This window comes from Papaver somniferum, chromosome 2, assembly GCF_003573695.1.
Source record: "Papaver somniferum cultivar HN1 chromosome 2, ASM357369v1, whole genome shotgun sequence".
NCBI classification, from domain to species: domain Eukaryota; kingdom Viridiplantae; phylum Streptophyta; class Magnoliopsida; order Ranunculales; family Papaveraceae; genus Papaver; species Papaver somniferum.
In genome coordinates this window covers 37,888,748-37,909,835 of record NC_039359.1, presented here as the reverse complement: position 1 = coordinate 37,909,835, position 21,088 = coordinate 37,888,748, and the positions used below count along the sequence as shown (strand labels likewise).

Here is a 21,088-nt window from a genome sequence, read left to right as displayed (position 1 = left end):
AATTGCGTTAATTATGGCATGATTTATTTGCCCGTTTTTCACTGTTTCGAATGGAATTTTAATTGCAGAAATTAATCCAATTTATTCTCCATTAATCTGCATTGACTGCCTGGTTATAAAAACAGTTTTGAGAACAGAAATAAGATACAAGTTTTTACATTATTGTTTTTCCAGAGAATCAAGAGACCAAAAATACTAAGCAAGAATAGAGAGAGTAAAAGTGATCGATTTCTCATTGTGTGCGTGAGAGATCGAAAGAGAGTTTTTCTCGGTTGTTTTATCCTGGGGGCGTTGTGACGGAAAAGAACTGCTTGCACAAAATTCAAGGCAGAGCCACGAAACATCCTAAAAAGAGCGACCTGGTCGTGACTCAGCCGTCACTTTGTTTTGTGTCTTAATCTCTGTTTTGCAGGTGTGAAATCGGCAATTGTTCCAACAGAGTTCAAACAGGATTCGTAGAATTTTTAAGATTAACGGGCCGGAGCTGGAGGATAAACCCACTTTTACGGCAAATGTAAAGGAGTCTAGTTGCTCAAGGTACAGAGTTTCTCAGCAGCTCTTGAAGCAAACCCTTGAGTCCAAGGAAATTCAAATTTAGCAGTTAGTGGTTACAGTAGAAGGGACTTGAAGTGGCAGTTACTGGTTACAGCTAGAAGGGACTTGAAGTGGAATTTGAAAATAGAATCCGACTCAGACGGGCTGGGAGAATGCTAGTAGCACTTGGACTCTCAAAATGCCTTGGAGCTTTAGAATACTCAGCCGCATGGTCAAGATCTGCACCTGCCTTATACTCCTGTACAGTGATCCACAAAATGCCAGTGTTTGATTCCAAAAATTCCTGAGTTTTCTTTTCCGAGGGAACCTATATATATTTCTTTTCCGAGGGAACCTATATATATTTCTTTTCCGAGGGAACCGTGACCTAATAAATGAGCTTAAACTCTAGCTGCAGACTCTTTTACTTTACATTTTGAGATTCACATTCATCCAGCCAGCATCCATCTTCTGGTAAAAAAAATTCAAACTGTAAATAATTATATTCTCAATCTTATGTTACTTTTCCTCTACAGTAAAGACCAAGTTTATGCTTAATCCCTGAAAATCATGGTATTATTTCTGGCCAGATTTGGGAAAAGATACATTTTAGCCCCAGAGTGGTGAACAGAAGATAAAGCAGCCAAAGTTTGATAGCACAATTTCTATCCCAGGCTACAAAATGGGAATGTATCAGGTGCTCTCATCGGCTATAAAATAAAAATCGATGAAACCTTTGCAGTTAAGGTAACAAGAAGTGAAAAACTAGCATCCTTTTCAGCAAGGAAAGAGGTTACAACAGACAAGGAAAGCTCTGAACTTAAAATACTTGGATGTTATTATACATACTCTCAGATAGTGTGAGACGAGATGAATTTTGTACAGTGGGTGGATATAGAATCTGAGGGAGAAACTTTCCACACTTATGCAAAAGGACAATGTAATATTTGATTTAAAGTGGGATGATTATTAGACATCTCTTACCTTGAGCCTGATATCTGTGAAGGGGCTTAATGGCTTTTTTGGGCTTGAAGGAAGTGGAGCGAACTTGTGAACTAGGAACTTAGAACATGGCAGAAGTATCACATAGAGTACAGCCAAGATGAAAGGGGATGCCACAAGCCACCCTAGTAACTGCCATATGATAATGGTACTCTTCAGTATGAGATATTAGAAAATAGAGAAAAAGAGAGCGAGCGAGAGATATACCGCATGGAGAATACTAAGTAGGACTTCGTGAGAGGCTTTGCCAGTCAACACCTTCTTTAGCGCATCAGTGGTTAAGGGGAAATGAGAACCTCCAGTTATGACTTCACCTAGACGAAGAAAGGGAACCACCAAACTAGAAAGAAATAAAACAAAACGATAATCGTAAGATAAAAGATAAACTGATACGCAATAAAATGCAACAATAAAACAACTGGTTAGCTGGCCGAAATTTTTCAAAGATTTCTTGTCACAAACTCATGTAGTGAAACCAGTGGACCTGCTAATAACCTCGACATCAAAGCCAGCATAGTTTTAAGAATGCAAGATATGTTGTGAATACATTGAAATAAAAAATCCCCACTTACAAAATTGGTAAGCAGTTTCTGCCTAAAGTCGCCGGAAAAAAATAGCTTGCAACACTTTAATTACAACTATAATTTCACTGTGACATTAGCTATTTTCAATCATAATTTTGATCAGCACCGTGATGTATAGATACATCAAGTTTGTTCTTGCAATAACATAGTAGTGTTCGAGTGGTTAAGGAACTCGTCAAGCTTAATGACTACAGAAAAAAAGTCGATCCTAGAGAAGAGCAAGCATAAATTTACCTCAATTCTATCGGGGCAGAAATGAAATTAGCAAGCATAACACTAGGCGCATGGCAACGAGATCCAAGTAATGCAATAGCCAATCCACAGAGGAATACAGTTACCCCTGTTAATACCAAACATCAGACTCAAACTATTAACAAATATTGAGGTTCTGAAGCACCAAATTATGACCAGCTAAATAGAGCTTATAAACAACACACATAACCGTAGAACATCAAAAAGTTCCCTGCTTCAAAAAAAAATCAAAAAGTTCCCCTAATTCAATCATATCAAACCCTAGGAAAATTGACATTCACATCAAATTGATCTTCATGGACAGTTGAATTAAACCCATATTAGAATTAGAATCATTACTACAATTTAAGGGGGTAAAAAAGGAAAAACAGAGATAAGAAGTGTTGTAAAGCTACAAACCAAAGATTGGGAATACTCCTAGGGTAAGTCCAAGTGCCACAGATAATGCCAGTTGGTTTGGTTCAGCTCCTCTATACCATAACAAAGAATCAAAAACAATCTCTAAGTTACAATGTAAACAGAAATGGAAAAATAAAATAAGAACCAACAGAAATGAATCAAAGTTTCTAAAATTAAACTGATTCATTCATAAAAAGTAAATCAATACCTTCGGAGTATTAGAAGAAGAGGATCTGTGATCTTTTTATTAAACCAGGGCATAAATCTAGGAATCCCCATTTGGATTTGAATTTCAGTTGATGATCAAATTAGGTTTCTGATAAAATAAAAGCTTTTCTTTGTCTTGAGAATTGAGAGATCGTTAAGCATCTAACTTTTCTTCAGTGACGTAAATTTAGTCAGCACATTTATTTTATGTTTCGTAAGAAGTTGGAGTACATTTTCTTCTTTCGTTTGTAATGACAGTTACTAAATACAGCCTTCCCATTCATTAAACCCACCTATTATTTTTGGTATCTTTTTTTTTTTGAAGCCTGTTGTTATAGGGCTCTAAACATTTGGTTTTGAGGACTAATAAGATGGTAAAATTGGGTCATCAAAAAGCAATCAACAAAACCTCTTATCATGCTACTTTTGCAAACGTCTAAAACACCATCGGTTCTAGTTTTTGGTTTTCATCAAATTTAGTTTTAATTTTTGATTTTAATAACGTTTAGGTTAGATAATTAAGTTAGTTGTCGAAGGGTATTTTTGTTATAAATTAGGTCCCCTCATCCACATTTTAGGACATTTGAATCCATAGGAACCCATAAAACCAAGTGTTTGGAGCCCTTATAATAGGCTTCTCTTTTTTAGTAACCTCACTAATGTAAGTAAGATGCGCTAATAATATCATCTCCAACCGTTGGAGAAAGTCTTATTCTAATTGTCAAATCAAAATCCAAGTCAATTTTCGTACCTCCCTAATTTGAGGTCTCAACATCTTATTCCAGGCCTGCCACTACGAGACAAAATAAAATATTCTGAAATAAAATGAAAAACCTCTTATCAGTTTTACTTAATTGATAATTTGTTCCTGATTAATTAGTGTTAATTCGGGTAATTAATTGATGTTTAATCATATTAACTTAGAAATCAACTAATCTTAAATCATCATCAAAACGTGTAAAAGTTTTTTGATGGGTTAGTACAATGATTAATTAGTAGCCCCTAAATACTAGCAATAATTATAAGGTCCAGGAATCGAACCCTACCAGAGCATGAGAATTATCAGGTACTTGATGGTTCTCCATCTCCAATAATTGGTTATGTGAGTTTAGGATATACTAGAAAAGATATGAAGTTTAAAATAAGACTTTTTCTTAGAACTCCGACAAATTCCACATCACGACCAGTTGCAAGAGCCATCTATCTATATAGATTATCAAGGTTTAGGGTAGCTTATTCAAGCTAAATAGCTTCTCTAATTAAATAAAATTCCAAGTTAGAAAATCATGTAAGCATGTCAAAATTTTGCTAAGAATCACATAGAAGAATATGCACTCATGGTCCGGTGGGTTACATAACCGTGCACAATTGATGATTCACCATGATCGTGAACGTTCAAGCAATAACGGTGTTCAAGAACACTCAAGACTAAATAATAATCCACAAGACCAATAAAATTTTGTGAATAAAGGTGTCTTAAAAGTGTTTATGAGAGATTTAGCAAAAATGCAAGGATGCCTCAATAATTAGTATACAAAAATACAAGGGCTCCTTTACAATTAATATCCTTTTTGCTTTTACAAAAAATATACAAAACCATATCCAAGTTGAGTTTGGTCTAGCGATGCTCTTACAGAAGTGCAATACTCAACTTAATCAATGCCAACATTTGAGATCACCTATTTACAAAGAAGCATTAATACTTATTGCTTATATGAACTTCTCAAATGTTTTATTTGAGAGCTAAGTAAATATTTTATCTAGTTTATTAGTCTCACTAGCTTTATTAGATTTATCAGTCATGTCTAGCCAAACATGGTGAGTCACAAGTCAACTGAATGACTAAGTAATCCACAATTGACTTAGCAATAGTAATATTTAACTCTACTAATATTATACGAGACAACAAACATGTCACACACGAGAGATACTCACTAGAGTATTATAGGCTCGAATAATTAAAATAGTAAAGGAGTAGTGGGTTTGTAACTGTCAAGTCTCCGTTGATAACGTATGAACGATTTTATAACAATTTTCCACAATCTCCACTGCACCACTAGTACATAACTTCCACTTCCTACGAGGCTGGTGTCTATAATTATTACTGTAAATAGATTATTCAACCTATTCACAAATAAGATAGAACTTACGAACAAGTCTAAAAACCTGATTTGACATAAGCGTTCTCTTATTCTTACACATAGAGTTTTTCACATACGGTAATACATATATACCTAGAACATTACAGAGAGCCTTCCCCTCTGATTTCAATACTTTTTGTTTCCATTCCTAAGGCCAACCATTTCCCTCCTTTGTGATCGAAGTAATATAATATCGATAGTCGAATCAAATCATAAATTGTCAAATATGTTTTTACATACTTAAGCAAAAAGAAAATTATTTTATTTTCACGCAGGCTTAAAAAATCTTGGGATCAACGTTGAATGTAATGCAGTTGAAATGTTATGATTTTATATACTCATCATCACTTAAGCTAATCAATTGGTTTACTAATTAGTTTTAGGGTTTGTATTTGTTGCATAAATCAAAATCCAAATGGAAAATTTAACCATCTCATACGAACAGTATATTGAGCCAACATGATTTCGAGATTGGATTCCTCGTTAATGGTTTACTTTCAAGCTGGAATATACAATTCAAGATAAGTTTGTCTTTTTTTTAAGTCATAAAAAACCCTTAATTTCCTTAGTATTCTAAATTATTCAGTAAGATTCATTTCTCGATGTAAAGGTAACAATCCTTATAACTCTTGTCTTGGGTTGAGTTTCAAGAATCACAAAGTTTTGGTGATTCATTTGCACTATTAGAATCTCAATGACCCTCTTGTCCCTATCATTGGAAGGTTAGAGTCTCTTGAGCGAATTCAGTTAAAGAATAATAACATTTCAGGTCGAATTCCTTCCCATTTGAAAGATTTGAAAGCTTTAGCATTAGTGGATTTTAAAGATTCAACTTTTAACTCTTGTTTGCATTGAATGCGTTAGTACCAGTTGTGTAGAAAAATAATTTGGGGATGTTGTTGATGCAAAGATATTGTCACTTAGAGAATTTGATGATGTGACTAGAGAAGGCACTGCAGAAGAATGATCCATAAAAGTAGCAGACGTAATTGCAATAGTAAAAGCAGCAGTGTTATCATAAGTACATTGTTTAGAAGTAACTGCTGGAAAGCATTTACAATGTAAATGAGATTGTTGTGAATCAATCTTAGAGACTACAAATAATATGCATGGTAGAGCTGGAAAATGACCCTCATCAGATGCCTAGAAAAATAAAAATAATATACCCTCTAAGAATATAACTCAAAGCACCTATATCCATTCCGTGAAGATGCTTAACTAAGAAAAATACACATCTTGCTTCTTGGCTCTAATTTAGAATGAGTATAAGGCTTCAACCGAGGATAACATGCATATCCAAATACTCTTAAGTCTTTATAATTTGGTGCAACACCATATAGCTTCTCATAGGGAGATAAAATGACAATGAGGTTGTATGTACTCTATTAATAAGATAATTTAAAATTTTGATGGCATCAACCCAGAATGAGTCATTAAGATTGGATAGAAGCAAAATTGTTAGCTTGCATTTAGATTCTTCTACTTCATTTTTTTTTCTCCTGTATTTGAACAAGTATACTGATGAGCAATACCACTATCATATAATATAAAACTAAATTCATTACTTATGAATTCTCCCCCTCTATCTGTTCTAATAAACTTAATCTGAAGATCAAAGTAATTCTCAACTTGCAGTTTAAAAGCTTGCAAAGTTGAAGTAAAATATGATTTTACTGTTAGTAGAAAGATCCAACAGTATTTGTTGTAATCATTAATGATATTATAATAGTAAGAATAACCATTATTTGATGTTACAGGATGTGCAAGAGTTGCAATGGTCTATTTGCCACAGAACAAGAAAAAAAAAAGTTTATGAAATCTTCCTAAATGACAAACATTACAAAAGAATGGTTTCCTAAACAAGTCAATAGGCAAATAGTGACATATTCTATATAAAGACTGAAATGAAGGATGTCCTAAGCGTAAATGAAGTAAATGACTAGATACTTGTACAATAGAGAGTGTGGCATATCCAGAAGTAGTAGCATGTGATGGAGAAGCGAAGAGATGCATTGGATAAATATTATATTTACTCTGGCCTTGGAAAATTCTCCTCCCAGAATTGAGATCCTTCACATAGAACTTCTCACTTTCAAAAGTAATACTAAAATGATTATCTTGAGTAAACTTATGGACATAAAGTAACTTATGTGAATCAAACGGAACATAAAGAACATTAGGCAAGGTGACTTGATTATGCAATAAAAATCTAACAGAATTACTTATGTTAGAAATAACCGTACCTTCACCATTGACGGTTTGGATTTGTTCATTTCCATTATAACATTCATACTCGAATAAATTAGATGCTTCAATAGTGATGTGGTTTGTGGCACCTGAATCTGCGGGTTCTCACCAAGAATATTAGTAGTAGCCAACATATCATGAATATTCTGTGGAATTTGCCTTCCTTGTTAAGAAAATTTCATCCTTCAATTGCAAAATGACCAACTTTGAAGCAGATCCGACAAGTTAGTTTGTAATTTTTGAAATTGGATGAAGTAACAGCAGTAAAAGTATTGGGGTGTGTTTGAATGACCACCAGTAAATGGATTAGTAACAATATTTTTTACAGGAAAGTATGACCAGAAGAGGTTTGAGGATAAACTGGTTGATATTGAAAAGTAATATGTATGAGGATGTGTTTCTTGATGAGAACGGTTGTTGAAAAGGATTATATCTAAAATATGGATTAAAGTAAAGCCTATTAGATCTATAAGAAGCAAAAGCTTCAGAATCATCAGATATCAAAACACTTTTGGATCTCTCAGTTTTGATGATTTCCTTACTGATAAAAAGGTTATGAATTTATCTTAAGTAATGAGTAGATATCGAACTCTAATAGATGTACAAAAATGAACCAAAAACAGATCTAATGCCATTAAGAACATTCACAATCATCTCGCTGTCATTAATTGGAGATCCAATAGCAGAAAGAGAATAAGAAATCTTCCTGAATCCATTCAAAAAAAAAAAGTAATCGAAGTATTACCTTACATTAATGTAGTGAGTTTCATCCTTAATTGAATAAGATGAGTTAATGAAACAACAAAAAATATTTTTTAGATTGATTTCCAATGATCATAGGATGTTACTGGTCCAGCAACATAGGAGATCACACTTTCAGAAATTATGGACTAGATTCAGAGAAGCAATGTTTGATCGTCATCATTCGAACGCGTATACCCGGAATTGACATTATCACTAGTTTTTGTAGTTATAGTAACATAGACGTATTTGACATGACAAGGTTTAGATCCATCAATAAAATCGTAGAACTTGTATTTCTTGAATAATGGAAGTAATAAAGTCTTCCAGGTTAAGTAATTATGATCTTGAAGTTTCAGAGGAACTATGTGTGCATTCACATTTAGAGGAACTATAGAGATATTGGTTCCGTATTGAATCAGAAGAAGAAAAGCTTGAAAAAGTACAAAGCTTTAATGGAGGAAACGAATAAGGGAAAAGAAAACGTTTTATCATTCCCATATTGGGTACCATAGAGAAATGGTGAAGTGAAACTCAAAGATTCTTGTTAGAGCACTGCTCGGTCGAACTCGCATGTGTTGCTATCTCAAGCATGTTTGTCAATGTTGGTGATCAAGACTATAAGTCTTGATTTCTAGCCTATTTATAAATATCTCGGACTAAGACAAAGATTGTGTAGTTGAGCTTAGACTTCACGACGTTCATCATTTGAAGACGAAGAACTACTAAGGAGAGCTTGTGGAACTTCATCGACAAAAGGTATGTGGAGACTTAAACTCATCTATCACTTGGAAAGTCTATTTCTACTCTATCTCCTATATTGAGACATAAGTCGTATTACGATATACTTTTCTATATACACATTTGAGATTTCGAGCCGAGTTTATATCGCTTACATATTTATCGAAATATGTGTTGGCAAGCTTTCGCTTCGACCAAGTTCATCTTATATCATATGAAAATTGCCGAGTAACATCTTACATGGTTTGTGTGATACAATCATTTGGTGTAATCTTGGAATGCTTCGTAATGATTATTTCAATAACTTGAAAATTGCTTTGATGCTAATAGTGTGTGAAAACGGCTATTGTCATCCTCTAAGAAAGTTTCAATGATTGAAATAAGAGTTTAGAACACTTAACCATTATTGGATTTTTCATGTTGTGCACTCTTGCACATATGTAATCCATGTCCGGGAATCATAGCATCCACACCCGTTTGCATACTTGTTGGTTTGAGAAATACGAGAACCTAAGTATGTCTACCCGTTTACGTACTGGCGTACAGTTTCATGTCCGATAATTTCTGCTGGGATTTAAAGTTCGCGTACCCGTTTGCGTACTGGCGAAACCCAATCTTAGTCCGGGTATTTCAAGTATGCCTATCCGTTTGCATACTTGAAGGTTAAAGTTCTAAAATTGGTTATGAACATGAACATAAACATTTATATAATAAGGAATGCAATCTTTGCAAACCGTGGCTATAATGTTCATGATTGATTCGAGTGAATCAAACCGATTTTGCTTCAATTGTGTTCTTGTATGATTCTATGAGAATATATCAATTGAACAACTCTTTAACTAGTTTCATTTGAGTCATTTGAACTAGTTATAGTTAAGATGAATAAGGTTGATATGAGAGTAATCATATGGCTAACCTCGGTTAACTATTTGTGAACCAGGATGGTGTACACGTTTGGATACAGTTATATAAACCCAAATGAGGGTACATTTCATTTGTGCGTAACAAGCTAAGTTCGATCTAACGGTTGAAAGATATTAGCTTGGTTGAATCAGGTTTTTCATCTAACGGTGAATATTGAATGCTTTGTTACCAAGGTATCTTGGATTGCAAACCCTGATTGCAAAACTATATAAAGGAGAACTCTAGTAACCGGGAAAACTAATCCCCACACCTCCTGTGTGATACTAGTTGCATAAACTATAGTCGATTCTCCTTTAACCTTAGGTTTCTATTGAGACCCTATAGGTTAACGACTTCAAAGATTTCATTGGGATTGTGAAGCCAGACCCAACTATTTTCTTTGTAGTTGCGCGTTCTGATCTTGCCCGATTCTATCGTATTGAGTTCAATTGAAATAATTAACTCGAGATTAATTTCTCCGATAGGCAAGATAAAAGTAATCACAAAAAACTTCGTCACATCGTTTGTGATTCCACAATATCTTGTTTCGCTAGTCGATTAAGATTATTGTAAAGTGATTCATAATACTATGTTGTTCTTCGGGAATATAAGTCTGGTTTATCAATTGGTTCTTGTTCACCTTAATTTATCAAAAGACAGAATAAAAACTCTTGGGTATATCCGTGGGAGACAGATTTACTCAATCTATAGACTAATCTGTGTGAGACAGATTTGTTTATCAAGTCTTCGAATTTGGGTCGTAGAAACTCTTGGTTGTGGGTGAGATCAACTAAGGGAATCAAGTGCGTAGTATCCTGCTGGGATCAGAGACGTAAGGAACACAATTGTACCTTGAATCAGTGTGAGATTGATTAGGGTTCAACTACAGTCCAGTCCGAAGTTAATTGGTAGTAGGCTATAGTCTTTAGCGGATTAATACAGTGTGGTGTTCAAACTGGACTAGGTCCCGGGGTTTTTCTGCATTTGCGGTTTTCCTCGTTAACAAAATTATGGTGTTAGTGTTATTTCTTTTCCGCATTATATTTTGTTATAATTGAAATGTCACAAGTTGTGCGTTAAGTTCAATTAATTAGAATATCCGACTTTGGATTGTTGATTCAAATTGATTGACACTTGAACATTGGTCTTTGTTACCGTTCAAGTTACTCCTCTTCTATTCAATCGGGCTCGCAGATTTCTATTTGCTGATTGCGGATTGAATTAAGAGTTAAAGATATTAAACTCTTTGATATACTTTACTCTAGATTGAGTCTGACTGTCTAGTTGATTCTCTAGATAGTATATTGGAGTAAGTCCTCTCAGATTGCCAAACGAATTGTTGGGTGTGGTTTTTAGACCCTCGCATTTTCAATTGGTATTAGAGCAGGCAAACACATTAAAGACTTCATAAGTCTGTGTTTGTAGCGATCTGATATGGACAGAGGTGCTATCTCTATAAACGTACCACCAGTCTTCGATGGCTCAAATTACTTGTAGTATAAAATTGCTATGCGTGCCTTTCTTCAAGCGCGTGATTTTAAATCATGGATTTATGTAGTTAATGGCTATGATGCTCCCGTTATGGCAATAAGAAATGCAACCGTTCCAAAGAACATTGGTGCATATGACGCTGCCGAGATACTTGCTGCAAAGCAAAACTCCGACCGTTTGAATGCCATTACCCCAGATCTTCAGCACCATGTGACTACGTGCACTCGGTCTAAATATGCTTGGGATATCTTAGAAACTGTATTTGAAGGGAATACCAGTGAAAAGGAAGCTAGGATTCAAAACCTTAATCCCGATTGGGGAAACCTTCGTATGGCAGATGAAGATTCATTTAATGAGTTTAATCATAAAGTTTCTGAAATTGTTAATGCATCCTTTGCATTGGGTAAGACCATTCCTGAAAAGTACATTGTGATGAAAATTCTCAGATCGCTGCCATCTAGATACGATTTTAAGAAGCATGCCATCGTTGAAGGAAATAACCTTGATGCTCTCTCCAGAAATACGTTGGTTGGGAAGCTAAAGATCTTTGATCATGAGCATACATCTAAAATCGGAAAGTATGTTGCTTTCAAAGCACAAAAGAACACTAAATTACTTGACAAAAGTAAAAAAATTTATGTCTCTGAGGATGATCTTTATGAGGATGATTCATCAAATGAAGATCTTGACAAGTCAGTCTCTTTGATCACAAGACATTTTAGAGATCTCTTATTGAAGAGAAGTAAACGGTTTTTCAGAGGTAAACCTAGGTCGTCAGTTAAACCTCACAATCGTATTCCTCCTAAAAACAGGGATGCCGACGAGGCTGATGATGAGGATATGCCACAATTATTTAAGTGTAAAGGTTTTGGTCATCTTGCAAATGAGTGTCCAAACCGTAGAAAATACACTGGGAACAAAGGTCTTGCTGCAACTCTTGATGAAATGTCTGATCATTATTATTCCAATGAAGATGAAAAATCAAGTGTTCTTTATGAAGATATTGATTTTGATAATTGTAGCAATACATACATCAATCTTCATATTCTTTCATAATGAGACACAAGCAATCTGGAAGAGAAAATTAACCTTTCTATTGGAAACTCTCTGTCTGATTTTTCAGGTTCCACTTTGTGCCTAGCAGGTTGCACATCTCAGATGTTTGAATCATCGTATATATTGACATGCTCTTATTTTTCACTCAAAGGTCATGAACTTTCAAAGTGTTTCAAGTATAAACACAAGATGCGATATTTCAATAAACTTCAACGAAGAGCAAATCGCCTAGCAAACAAGCTTAAACTTGTTCAAAAAATCGCTGAGGTATGTAATATTTTATCCTCTTCAAAGAAGTTAGTTTCCAAAGACAAGACAAGACCACTAGAAAAGAGAGTATGGTCTAAACATTTTGATGGACATGGTTCCATGAATTCCTTTCAAAAGGGTTATGGTGGGCAAATTGTTGTTCACTACAACACGACTTAATTGTGTTGTTTTTGTGCATCTTGTCTCATGTGCCTGATTAAAAAAGACAAGATTGTGCACACCTCAGGCTTTAATTTTTTTTTTTGTTTTCTTAGATTTGCCATGCGTTTTGTGAAATTGGAATTCTTTCATATTGTAAGGGACTTCCCTGTTTAATAAATAAAAGAGGGTTATTCACGACAATTCTACTCTCTTTAGGGTTGTGATTGTGCGTGCCTGAACCTGTGTGGTTAAAGGTTCTGTAAACCTACATTCCTTTTCCTTCTCTGAAACTCTTTTCATCTTAAGACTGTCTGTTGAGTTTAAATTGTGATTTCCTCTCACAAACCCATACACGTATGGATACTCCAAGCATCATGTGTTCTGATGGAAAAGATGTTAGTATGATTGTTAAGCCATCAATCATGAAGGGAAAATAGAAATCTCCGTTACCTCCAACTTTGAAAATAAAAAAAAGGAATGTGAGGAAACCAAGAGTTGTTCCTTCAAATTTTCAGAAGTTTTCTGGTGTTCTTGAAGAGTTGAAGGAAACAAGGAAGGAGATTCATCAAATAAAGGATATTGTTATGAGAACTCTAGAAATTCAGAAGGCCTTGGTTTGACATCATCAGCCTAGAAGGTTTGCTGGAATTGACTCCTTTCGTCACGAACCTTATGTACCTATGGCTGTTGACGACAAGGAATTCGGGGACGATAGAGAATTATTCAGAGGTCTCAATGTTTAGTAAATCTTCTTATGAGAATTTATTTCTTGTGTTTTTAGAAGAATAACTAGGGTTTGGAATAACCATTATTATGAGTACACATAGTTATGTCCAACGTTTTCATCTTCATGTTTTTATATTTATTTAAATTCTAAGTTTCTTGGAAGATGATGTTTGCAATTTTAATCTTTATGATTTTATATATTGCAAATTGTTATGGGATCTGTTGTTTACGTCCGTGAACCAGTGACTGTCCCATACTTGTTCAAAAGTTATCTCTATTATGTCGGTATGAAAGTATTGATAAAAGATAGAATGAACTTTTGACAAACAAAAGTTAAATCCTTTTATGTCATTGTGCAAGTTTTGATGGAAGAAAGGATGAACGTTTACAAGGATTATGTCTATTATAAGTCATTGTGCAAAAAGTGATGAAAAATAGAATGAATCCTTGTATATTCCGCAGTATTGGTCGATCTCCGATCCAGATTTTTGTACACATATTATGTTGCTCCGTAAGTTCTCTTATGTCGAGCATGACCAATAGAATTGATCATTTTTGTGGTTGATTCAATTGAGAGTTTTTGGATTCAAATTCATGTGTTTCATGTGATTTGGTTATATCCAAAGAAATCCTTCTTTCCTTGTAAAAGCAAGGTCGCCCTTGTTGTTCTTTCGAGAATGACATATTATGGGGGAGAGTTCTTAAGTTAACTTGTGCTTAATTGTCGAATCTTTGTGGGGAGTGCGGTTGTGGAATATTATAGGGGTTATCTTGTATCTTTATAAACTCCTTGATGAATGCATTTAGCTTCGGCTTTATGATTGCATCAAAATAAGTTGGTATGTTATTCTCTTTTGGTCATGAAATATCTCTATGAAAATTTCATAAGGATCCCACTAGTTTTCGTACCTTTGCCAATTTATATTGACAAAAAAGGGGAGAATTAATGTGTAGTTTCATACTACAAATACATATGGTTTACGGATCATTATGTAAGGGGGAATGGTTTTCATGTTGAGATGAAGTATTGACTAAGGGGGAGTGATACATATCACCATAGTACTGTTGTCAAAGTTGTGATACAATTGAACTTTGATGTTGTGTAATAATACTACGACACTGTATAACAATGATCGAGAGCATTTGTTTTCTCATTGTTATCGCTACAGATCTTTAACAACTATGATGCTGAGTTGAACACGTTTAGAATCATGGAGTACTTGGAAGTGACGAAGTTTTCGAGTCGTGTTGAAGATGCCAAGGAGATCAAGCATTTGGATGAGAAGTTATTATTTTTAATTATTTTGTAATCCATATGTATTGATAGTTTTGTCACTAAAATAGACAAAGGGGGAGATTGTTAGAGCACTGCTCGGTCGAACTCGCATGTGTTGCTATCTCAAGCATGTTTGTCAATGTTAGTGATCAAAACTATAAGTCTTGATTTCTAGCCTATTTATAGATGTCTCGGACTAGGACATAATTTGTGTAGTTGATCTTAGACTACACGACGTTCATCATTTGAAGAAGAAGAACTACTAAGGGGAGCTTGTGGAACTTCATCGACAAAAGGTATGTGGAGACTTAAACTCATCTATCACTTGGAAAGTCTATTTCTACTCTATCTCCTATATTGAGACATAAGTCGTATTACGATATAGTTTTCTATATATACATTTGAGATTTCAAGCTGAGTTTATCTCGCTTACATATTTCTCGAAATATGTGTTGGCAAGATTTCATTTCGACCAAGTTCATCTTATATCATGTGAAAATTTCCGAGTAACATCTTACATGGTTTGTGTGATACAATCATTTGGTATTGTCTTGGAATGTTTCATTATGATTATTTCAATAACTTGAAAATCGCTTTGATGCTAATAGTATGTGAAAACGACTATTGTCATCGTCTAAGAAAGTTTCAATGATTGAAATATGATTTTAGAACACTTAACCATGATTTGATATGACATGGTGTGCACTCTTGCACATATGTAATCCATGTACGGGAACCATAGTATGCGCACCCGTTTGGGTACCTGTTGGCTTGAGAAATCCGGGAACCTAAGTATGCATACCCGTTTGCGTACTGGCGTACAGGTTCATGTCCGAGAATTTCTGCTAGGATTGAAAGTTCGCGTACTCGTTTGCATACTGGCGCAACCCAATCTTAGTCCGGGTATTTCAAGTATGCGTACCCTTTTGCATACTTGAAGGTTAAAGTTCTAAAATCGGTTATGAACATGAACATGAACATAAACATTTATATAATAAGGAATGTAATCTTTGCAAACCGTGGATATAATGTTCATGATTGATTCGAATCAATCAAACCGATTTTGCTTCAATTGTGTTCTTGTATAATTCTATGAGAATATAACAATTGAACAACTCTTTAACTAGTTTTATTTGAGTCATTTGAACTAGTTATGGTTAAGATGAATAAGATTGATATGAAAGTAATCATATGGATAACCTCGGTTGAATATTTGTGAACCAACATGGTGTAGACGTTTGGGTACGGTAACATAAACCTAAATGAGGATACATTTCATTTGTGTGTAACAAGCTAGGTTCGATCTAACGGTTGAAAGATATTATCTTGGTTGAATCAGGTTTTTCATCTAACAGTGAATATTGAATGCTTTGTTACCAAGGTAACTTGCATTGCAAACCCTGATTTGAAAACTATATAAAGGAGAACTCTAACAATTGGGAAAACTAATCCCCATACATCCTATGTGTTACTGGTTGCATAAACTAGAGTCGATTCTCCTTTAACCTTAGGTTTCTATCGAGACATTGTAGGTTAACGACTTCAAAGACTTCATTGGAATTGTGAAGCCAGACCCAACTAATTTCTTTGTAGTTGCGTGTAATGATGTTGCACGATTCTATCGTATTGAGTTCAATTGAAATAATTAACTCGAGATTAATTTTTCCGATAGGCAAGATAAAAGTAATCACAAACATCTTTGTCTCATCATTTGTGATTCACAATATCTTGTTTCGCTAGTCGATTAAGATTATTATGAGGTGATTGATAATACTAGGCTGTTCTTCGCAAATATAAGTCCAGTTTTATCAATTGGTTCTTGTTCACCTTAATTTATCAAAAGACGGAACAAAAACTCTTGGGTATCTCTGTGGGAGACAGATTTATTCAATCTATAGACTTTTCTGTGTGAGACATATTTGTTTATCAAGTCTTCGACTTTGGGTCGTAGCACCTCTTGGTTGTGGGTGAGATCAACTAAGGGAATCAAGCGCGTAGTATCCTGTTGGGATCAGAGACGTAAGAATGCAACTGTACCTTGAATCAGTGTGGGATTGATTAGGGTTCAACTACAGTCCAGTCTGAAGTTAATTGGTAGTAGGCTAGAGTCTGTAGAGGCTTAATACAGTGTGGTGTTCAAACTGGACTAGGTCTCGGGGTTTTTCTGCATTTGCGGTTTTCCTCGTTAATAAAATTCCGGTGTTTGTGTTATTTCTTGGTAATTATATAATTGACCTTTCTTTTGATGGGCTACACAAATACCCCTATCATGCAATAAAAATACCCCTCTCCATCTATAAGCACATCAGGGGTCCATTAACGTTTTTATTTCTTCCAAATTTACCCTGTTATCTATCGAGTATCAGTTTCTTCCTCTTTCGTTTCAGATCTAAATTTTCTAAATCCGGTCTCTCTCTCTTTCCAGATAACAACACCATCTCCGTCTTCATTGTCGCTACCACCACCATTTCCATCTCCTCCTTCATCGCTGCCTATAGATTCAGGAACATCTTCTGTACTTCCACCAAATCCACCACCACCAGCACCACACGACATCCTAAACAATCTATTTATATTGATGAATCAACGAAAAACTAACCTCTTCAATCAGATCTTAAGCATTATAAACATCATATTCATTTTCGAATATCAATTGTATTCAGATTGAATAACCTAAAGTCGATGATAATTGTTAGTTCTTAAAAATATGTTTGCATCGATTTAGGAAGAGATGAAAGTCGTCACCAATTTATTGGATCTGAAATTTTAATCATTCAATATGACTAAAGATTGATTATCTTCTTTCGATTGCTTAAGTTTCTATTGGTGGTGGTGGTATTATAACTAGTGGTGATGAATATGGAAAGGGGTCAAAAAGATGAAATTAATGATGGAGATTTTAGTGGTTTCGATGGGAATGTTGAAATTGGCGATAAAGATAGTGGTGGTTTTGATTTGTGGTGGTTGAGAGATGGCAGTGGTGGTGATATCTTACGGTTGCAATTAGAGCTTTGTTGCTCCATTAGAGCGTGGTTTCTCTTACATTTTTTTCTTTTTGGTTTAGGTTATTCAATGTTTTTAATGGGAAGGGGATATTAAGCATAGCTTCTGTATTGTATGGTATCTCCTTTATGGTATGAATTAATCTAGCTTAACTTTTTTGGTGATTTAGGTGATTTGTGTTTATTTAGTGTTGTACTGGTGGTACTGGATGTTGTTGTAGTGGTGGTGGTGATTGTGGCAGGTGTAGTTGCAGTGAAGGTAGTAATTGTCTTTAGTTTTTATGGATCAATTACAGTTGTTGATCCCATTTATGGGATCAACTCCTATTTATTGACAGTATTTCCTTGGATTAGTATAATCATGCTTGTAGTTTAAATCATGTTTGCTACAAATTTTTTTTGCATGCAGTTAGATTTTTAGGTTGGTGGTGAATCATTTTGATGTTTTTTCGTTCATGTTTTGTTTCATGGTCGAAAAATATCTGGACTTTAGTTTTTATGGGATCAACTACTGTTGTTGACACCATTTTTTATGGATCAACTACTGCTGTTGATCCCATTTATGGGATCAATTCCTGTTGTTGACAACATTTTTTATGGGATCAACTACTGACTCCTATTGTTGACAGCATTTCCTTGTATTAGTATAGTCATGTTTGTAGTTTAAATTATGTTTGTTAAAAAAATTAGCTGAATTTCTTGTTGGTTTGTGTTTGTGTATTGTTGTTTGACTGATGGTACTGGTTGGTTTATTGGTTTTTACAGTAAACAGACTCGTATAAATGCTGTCAACTCTGACTGTTGATCCCATTTTTTTTGGATCAACTTTCATTGTTGATCCCACTTAATGGAATCAACTTCAATTGTTGATCCTATTTAAAGGGATCAACTTTGGTTGTTGACACTATAATCTGGAAACATTGTTCCTGGATTCCACCTTTTTGTATCAACTTTGGTTGTTAATTCCAGTCACTGGGATCAACTTCGATTATTGACGCAAAAAAAAACAAAAAAAACTGAATATTAGTTAGTAAAGTTATTTTTGAACTTTTGATTTTTGGATCAACTTCAGTTGTTGACACCTAATTTTGATGGCAGCGGCGGTGGTGGCGGCGACGACGATGGTGGCGACAGCAGCGGTGACAACACCTTCAATGATGATGGTGGTGGATATCGGTGGTGGTGGTGGTGGAATATTGATGGTGGTTGTAGTTAGTAAATGGTGGTGGTGGTGGTGGAGTGGTGGGGCGGCAGTGCTGGTGGTGGTGGAATGACCGTGGTGGTGGTGGCTGCCAAGTATTAGAGAAAGAAATTTTTTAAGGGATAAGGTTTTTAAATGTAAAATAATATTATAAGTGAGGGTATTAAGGTAATCTATATTTTAATGGATAAGGTTTTTAAATGATATGGGTATTTTTTATTGTTGTATAAGGGTATCTTTATTGGGTGTCAAAACTAAGGGTATTTAATTAATATATCCTTATTTCTTTTCCGCATTATATTTTGTTATATAATTGAAATATCACAGGTTGTGCGTTAAGTTCAATCAATTTGAATATCCGACCTTGGGTTGTTGCTTTAAATTGATTAACACTCAAACATTGGTCTTTGGTACCGTTTAAGTTACTCCTGTTATATTCAATCGGGATCGCATATTTCTATTTGCTGATTGCGGATTTAATTTAGAGTTAGAGATATTAAACTCTTTAATATACTTTACTCTATATTGAGTCTGACTGTCTAGTTGATTCTATAGAAAGTATATTGGAGTAACTCCTCTCAGATTGCCAAACAAATTGTTGGGTGTGGTTGTTAGACCCCGCATTTTCAGTTCTTATTCAAGAATAATATAAGGTTACAAAGCCTTATATAGAAGGCAATAACAATTAATAATAATAATAGGAGGTTACATAGCCGATTGTTGAGAATAACATAAAACATAAATAGAAAGTCATACCTCATGTTACACATAACGGTTATAACATGTAATACTATAAACATGCGTACGTAGGTTAAAGACAGCTACATGACTCTCGGATTCTTATAGAAGATTTTCTTACTATACTCATGCTAAACTTAAAGAGTTGAACATGGACTTTTTGCAAATTTTATGCAACCCGTTGAGAAATGTTTGACAGATGCTAAGATGGAAAAGAGCGACGTTCACGAAGTTGTCCTTGTTGGTGGGTCCATCAGAATTCCACATTAAGGTTCAATCTCTTTTGCAAGATTTCTTTAACGAGAAGGAAGTATGCAAGAGTATCAACCCTGATAAGGTTGTGGCTTATGGTGCCACTGTGCAAGATGCTATTTTAAGTGGCGAAAGAAATGAGAACGTATTGAACTTAGGGGTGGTGGATGTTACCCCTCTTTCTCTTGGTGGTGAGACAGCTGGAGGTGTATGAGTATTATCATCCCGAGGAACACCCCATTTCCACCAAAAAGGAAAAGAGGTACACTGCTCAAAATGAAAACCAAAGCAGTGCCACGATTATGCTGCTTGAGGTGAGAGAACTCAAACCAGTTTCAATAACTTGTTGGGTCAGTTTGTATTGAATGAAATTCCTCCAGCACCTTGCTATGTTACTAAAATCACAAAATGCTTTGATATTGATGTAGATGATATATTGAATTTGTTGGTTTGGTTTGGGCATATCATACGAAGACCTCCAGATGCACCTATTCGTACATGACTCACCAAGCATGCTGTAGGGACGAAGAGAAATAGAAGTTGACTGAAATTAACTTTGGAAGAAGTCGTGAAATGGGATCTGAATCGGCGGAACTTATGTGGAAGGATTGGCATCTGTATAGGCACACGTGCACATCAGCGATAAACGTCAGCCCGCGAGCATGTAAACCCATCCTAGCAGGAATGCAAGTGGTGATTTTCCCCTTTCCCCGCTGTCCGGGCAGGGATAATATGGGGTAAACCTATTTTAATGGTTGCGAATACGTAATCCCATCAGAATGGCAACCCCACTCTTCTGGTACCAATACAAAACCGGCGCGAAAAGCGCCAAGGAATGTCGCTTAGCCTGTGTATCCCTATGAGGCCCGTACCTTAGCCAGGATAAAAAAAAGTGGGTTGTGTCGAGGCTGGCAAGCCCGCGTAAAATCTTTCATACCTTTTGTAGATGGTGAAATTTTGATAAGGGGAAAAAGTATCATTTCAAGATCATAGACAAAATTCAACTCTCACGGGAGAAATTAAGCCCTTGGTCCTCAAGGCACTCATAGACACGATTTCTAGTTTACGTCCCCGTGAGATATTGCTGGTTGTGATGCAGTGACTCCTAGAGCACATCCTTGACGAGATACTGCAGGTCACGTAGGTTCCGTAGAGCGTAAAACGTCCCCAGTAGACTTATGAAC

The 21,088-nt window shown here is 35.2% G+C and overlaps 2 protein-coding genes across 3 annotated transcripts; one reads left to right on the top strand and one right to left on the bottom strand.

Annotated features, from left to right (window-relative positions):
- Positions 1-485: 485 nt before the first annotated feature.
- Positions 486-3,273, bottom strand: LOC113347394. Of its 2 annotated transcripts, none has more exons than XM_026591039.1 (6): positions 2,980-3,273; positions 2,772-2,842; positions 2,355-2,460; positions 1,744-1,876; positions 1,519-1,668; positions 486-1,002 (listed from the first exon to the last, which is right to left on the bottom strand). In XM_026591039.1, exons 1-6 carry the CDS (start codon positions 3,048-3,050, stop codon positions 964-966), a joined length of 570 nt encoding a protein of 189 aa, XP_026446824.1. In that variant the 5' UTR covers positions 3,051-3,273; the 3' UTR covers positions 486-963. The 2 variants fall into 2 exon arrangements, with proteins under 2 accessions (XP_026446824.1, XP_026446823.1); XM_026591038.1 differs by having other exon boundaries at positions 486-1,005; positions 2,980-3,272.
- Positions 3,274-17,570: 14,297 nt separating this feature from the next.
- On the top strand, positions 17,571-20,118 carry LOC113350852 (chaperone protein DnaK-like). The gene is made up of 4 exons (XM_026594960.1): positions 17,571-17,671; positions 17,776-17,831; positions 17,884-17,972; positions 19,852-20,118. The coding sequence occupies exons 1-4, from the start codon at positions 17,571-17,573 to the stop codon at positions 20,116-20,118; spliced, it is 513 nt and encodes a 170-aa protein (XP_026450745.1).
- The last annotated feature ends 970 nt before the right edge of the window (positions 20,119-21,088 follow it).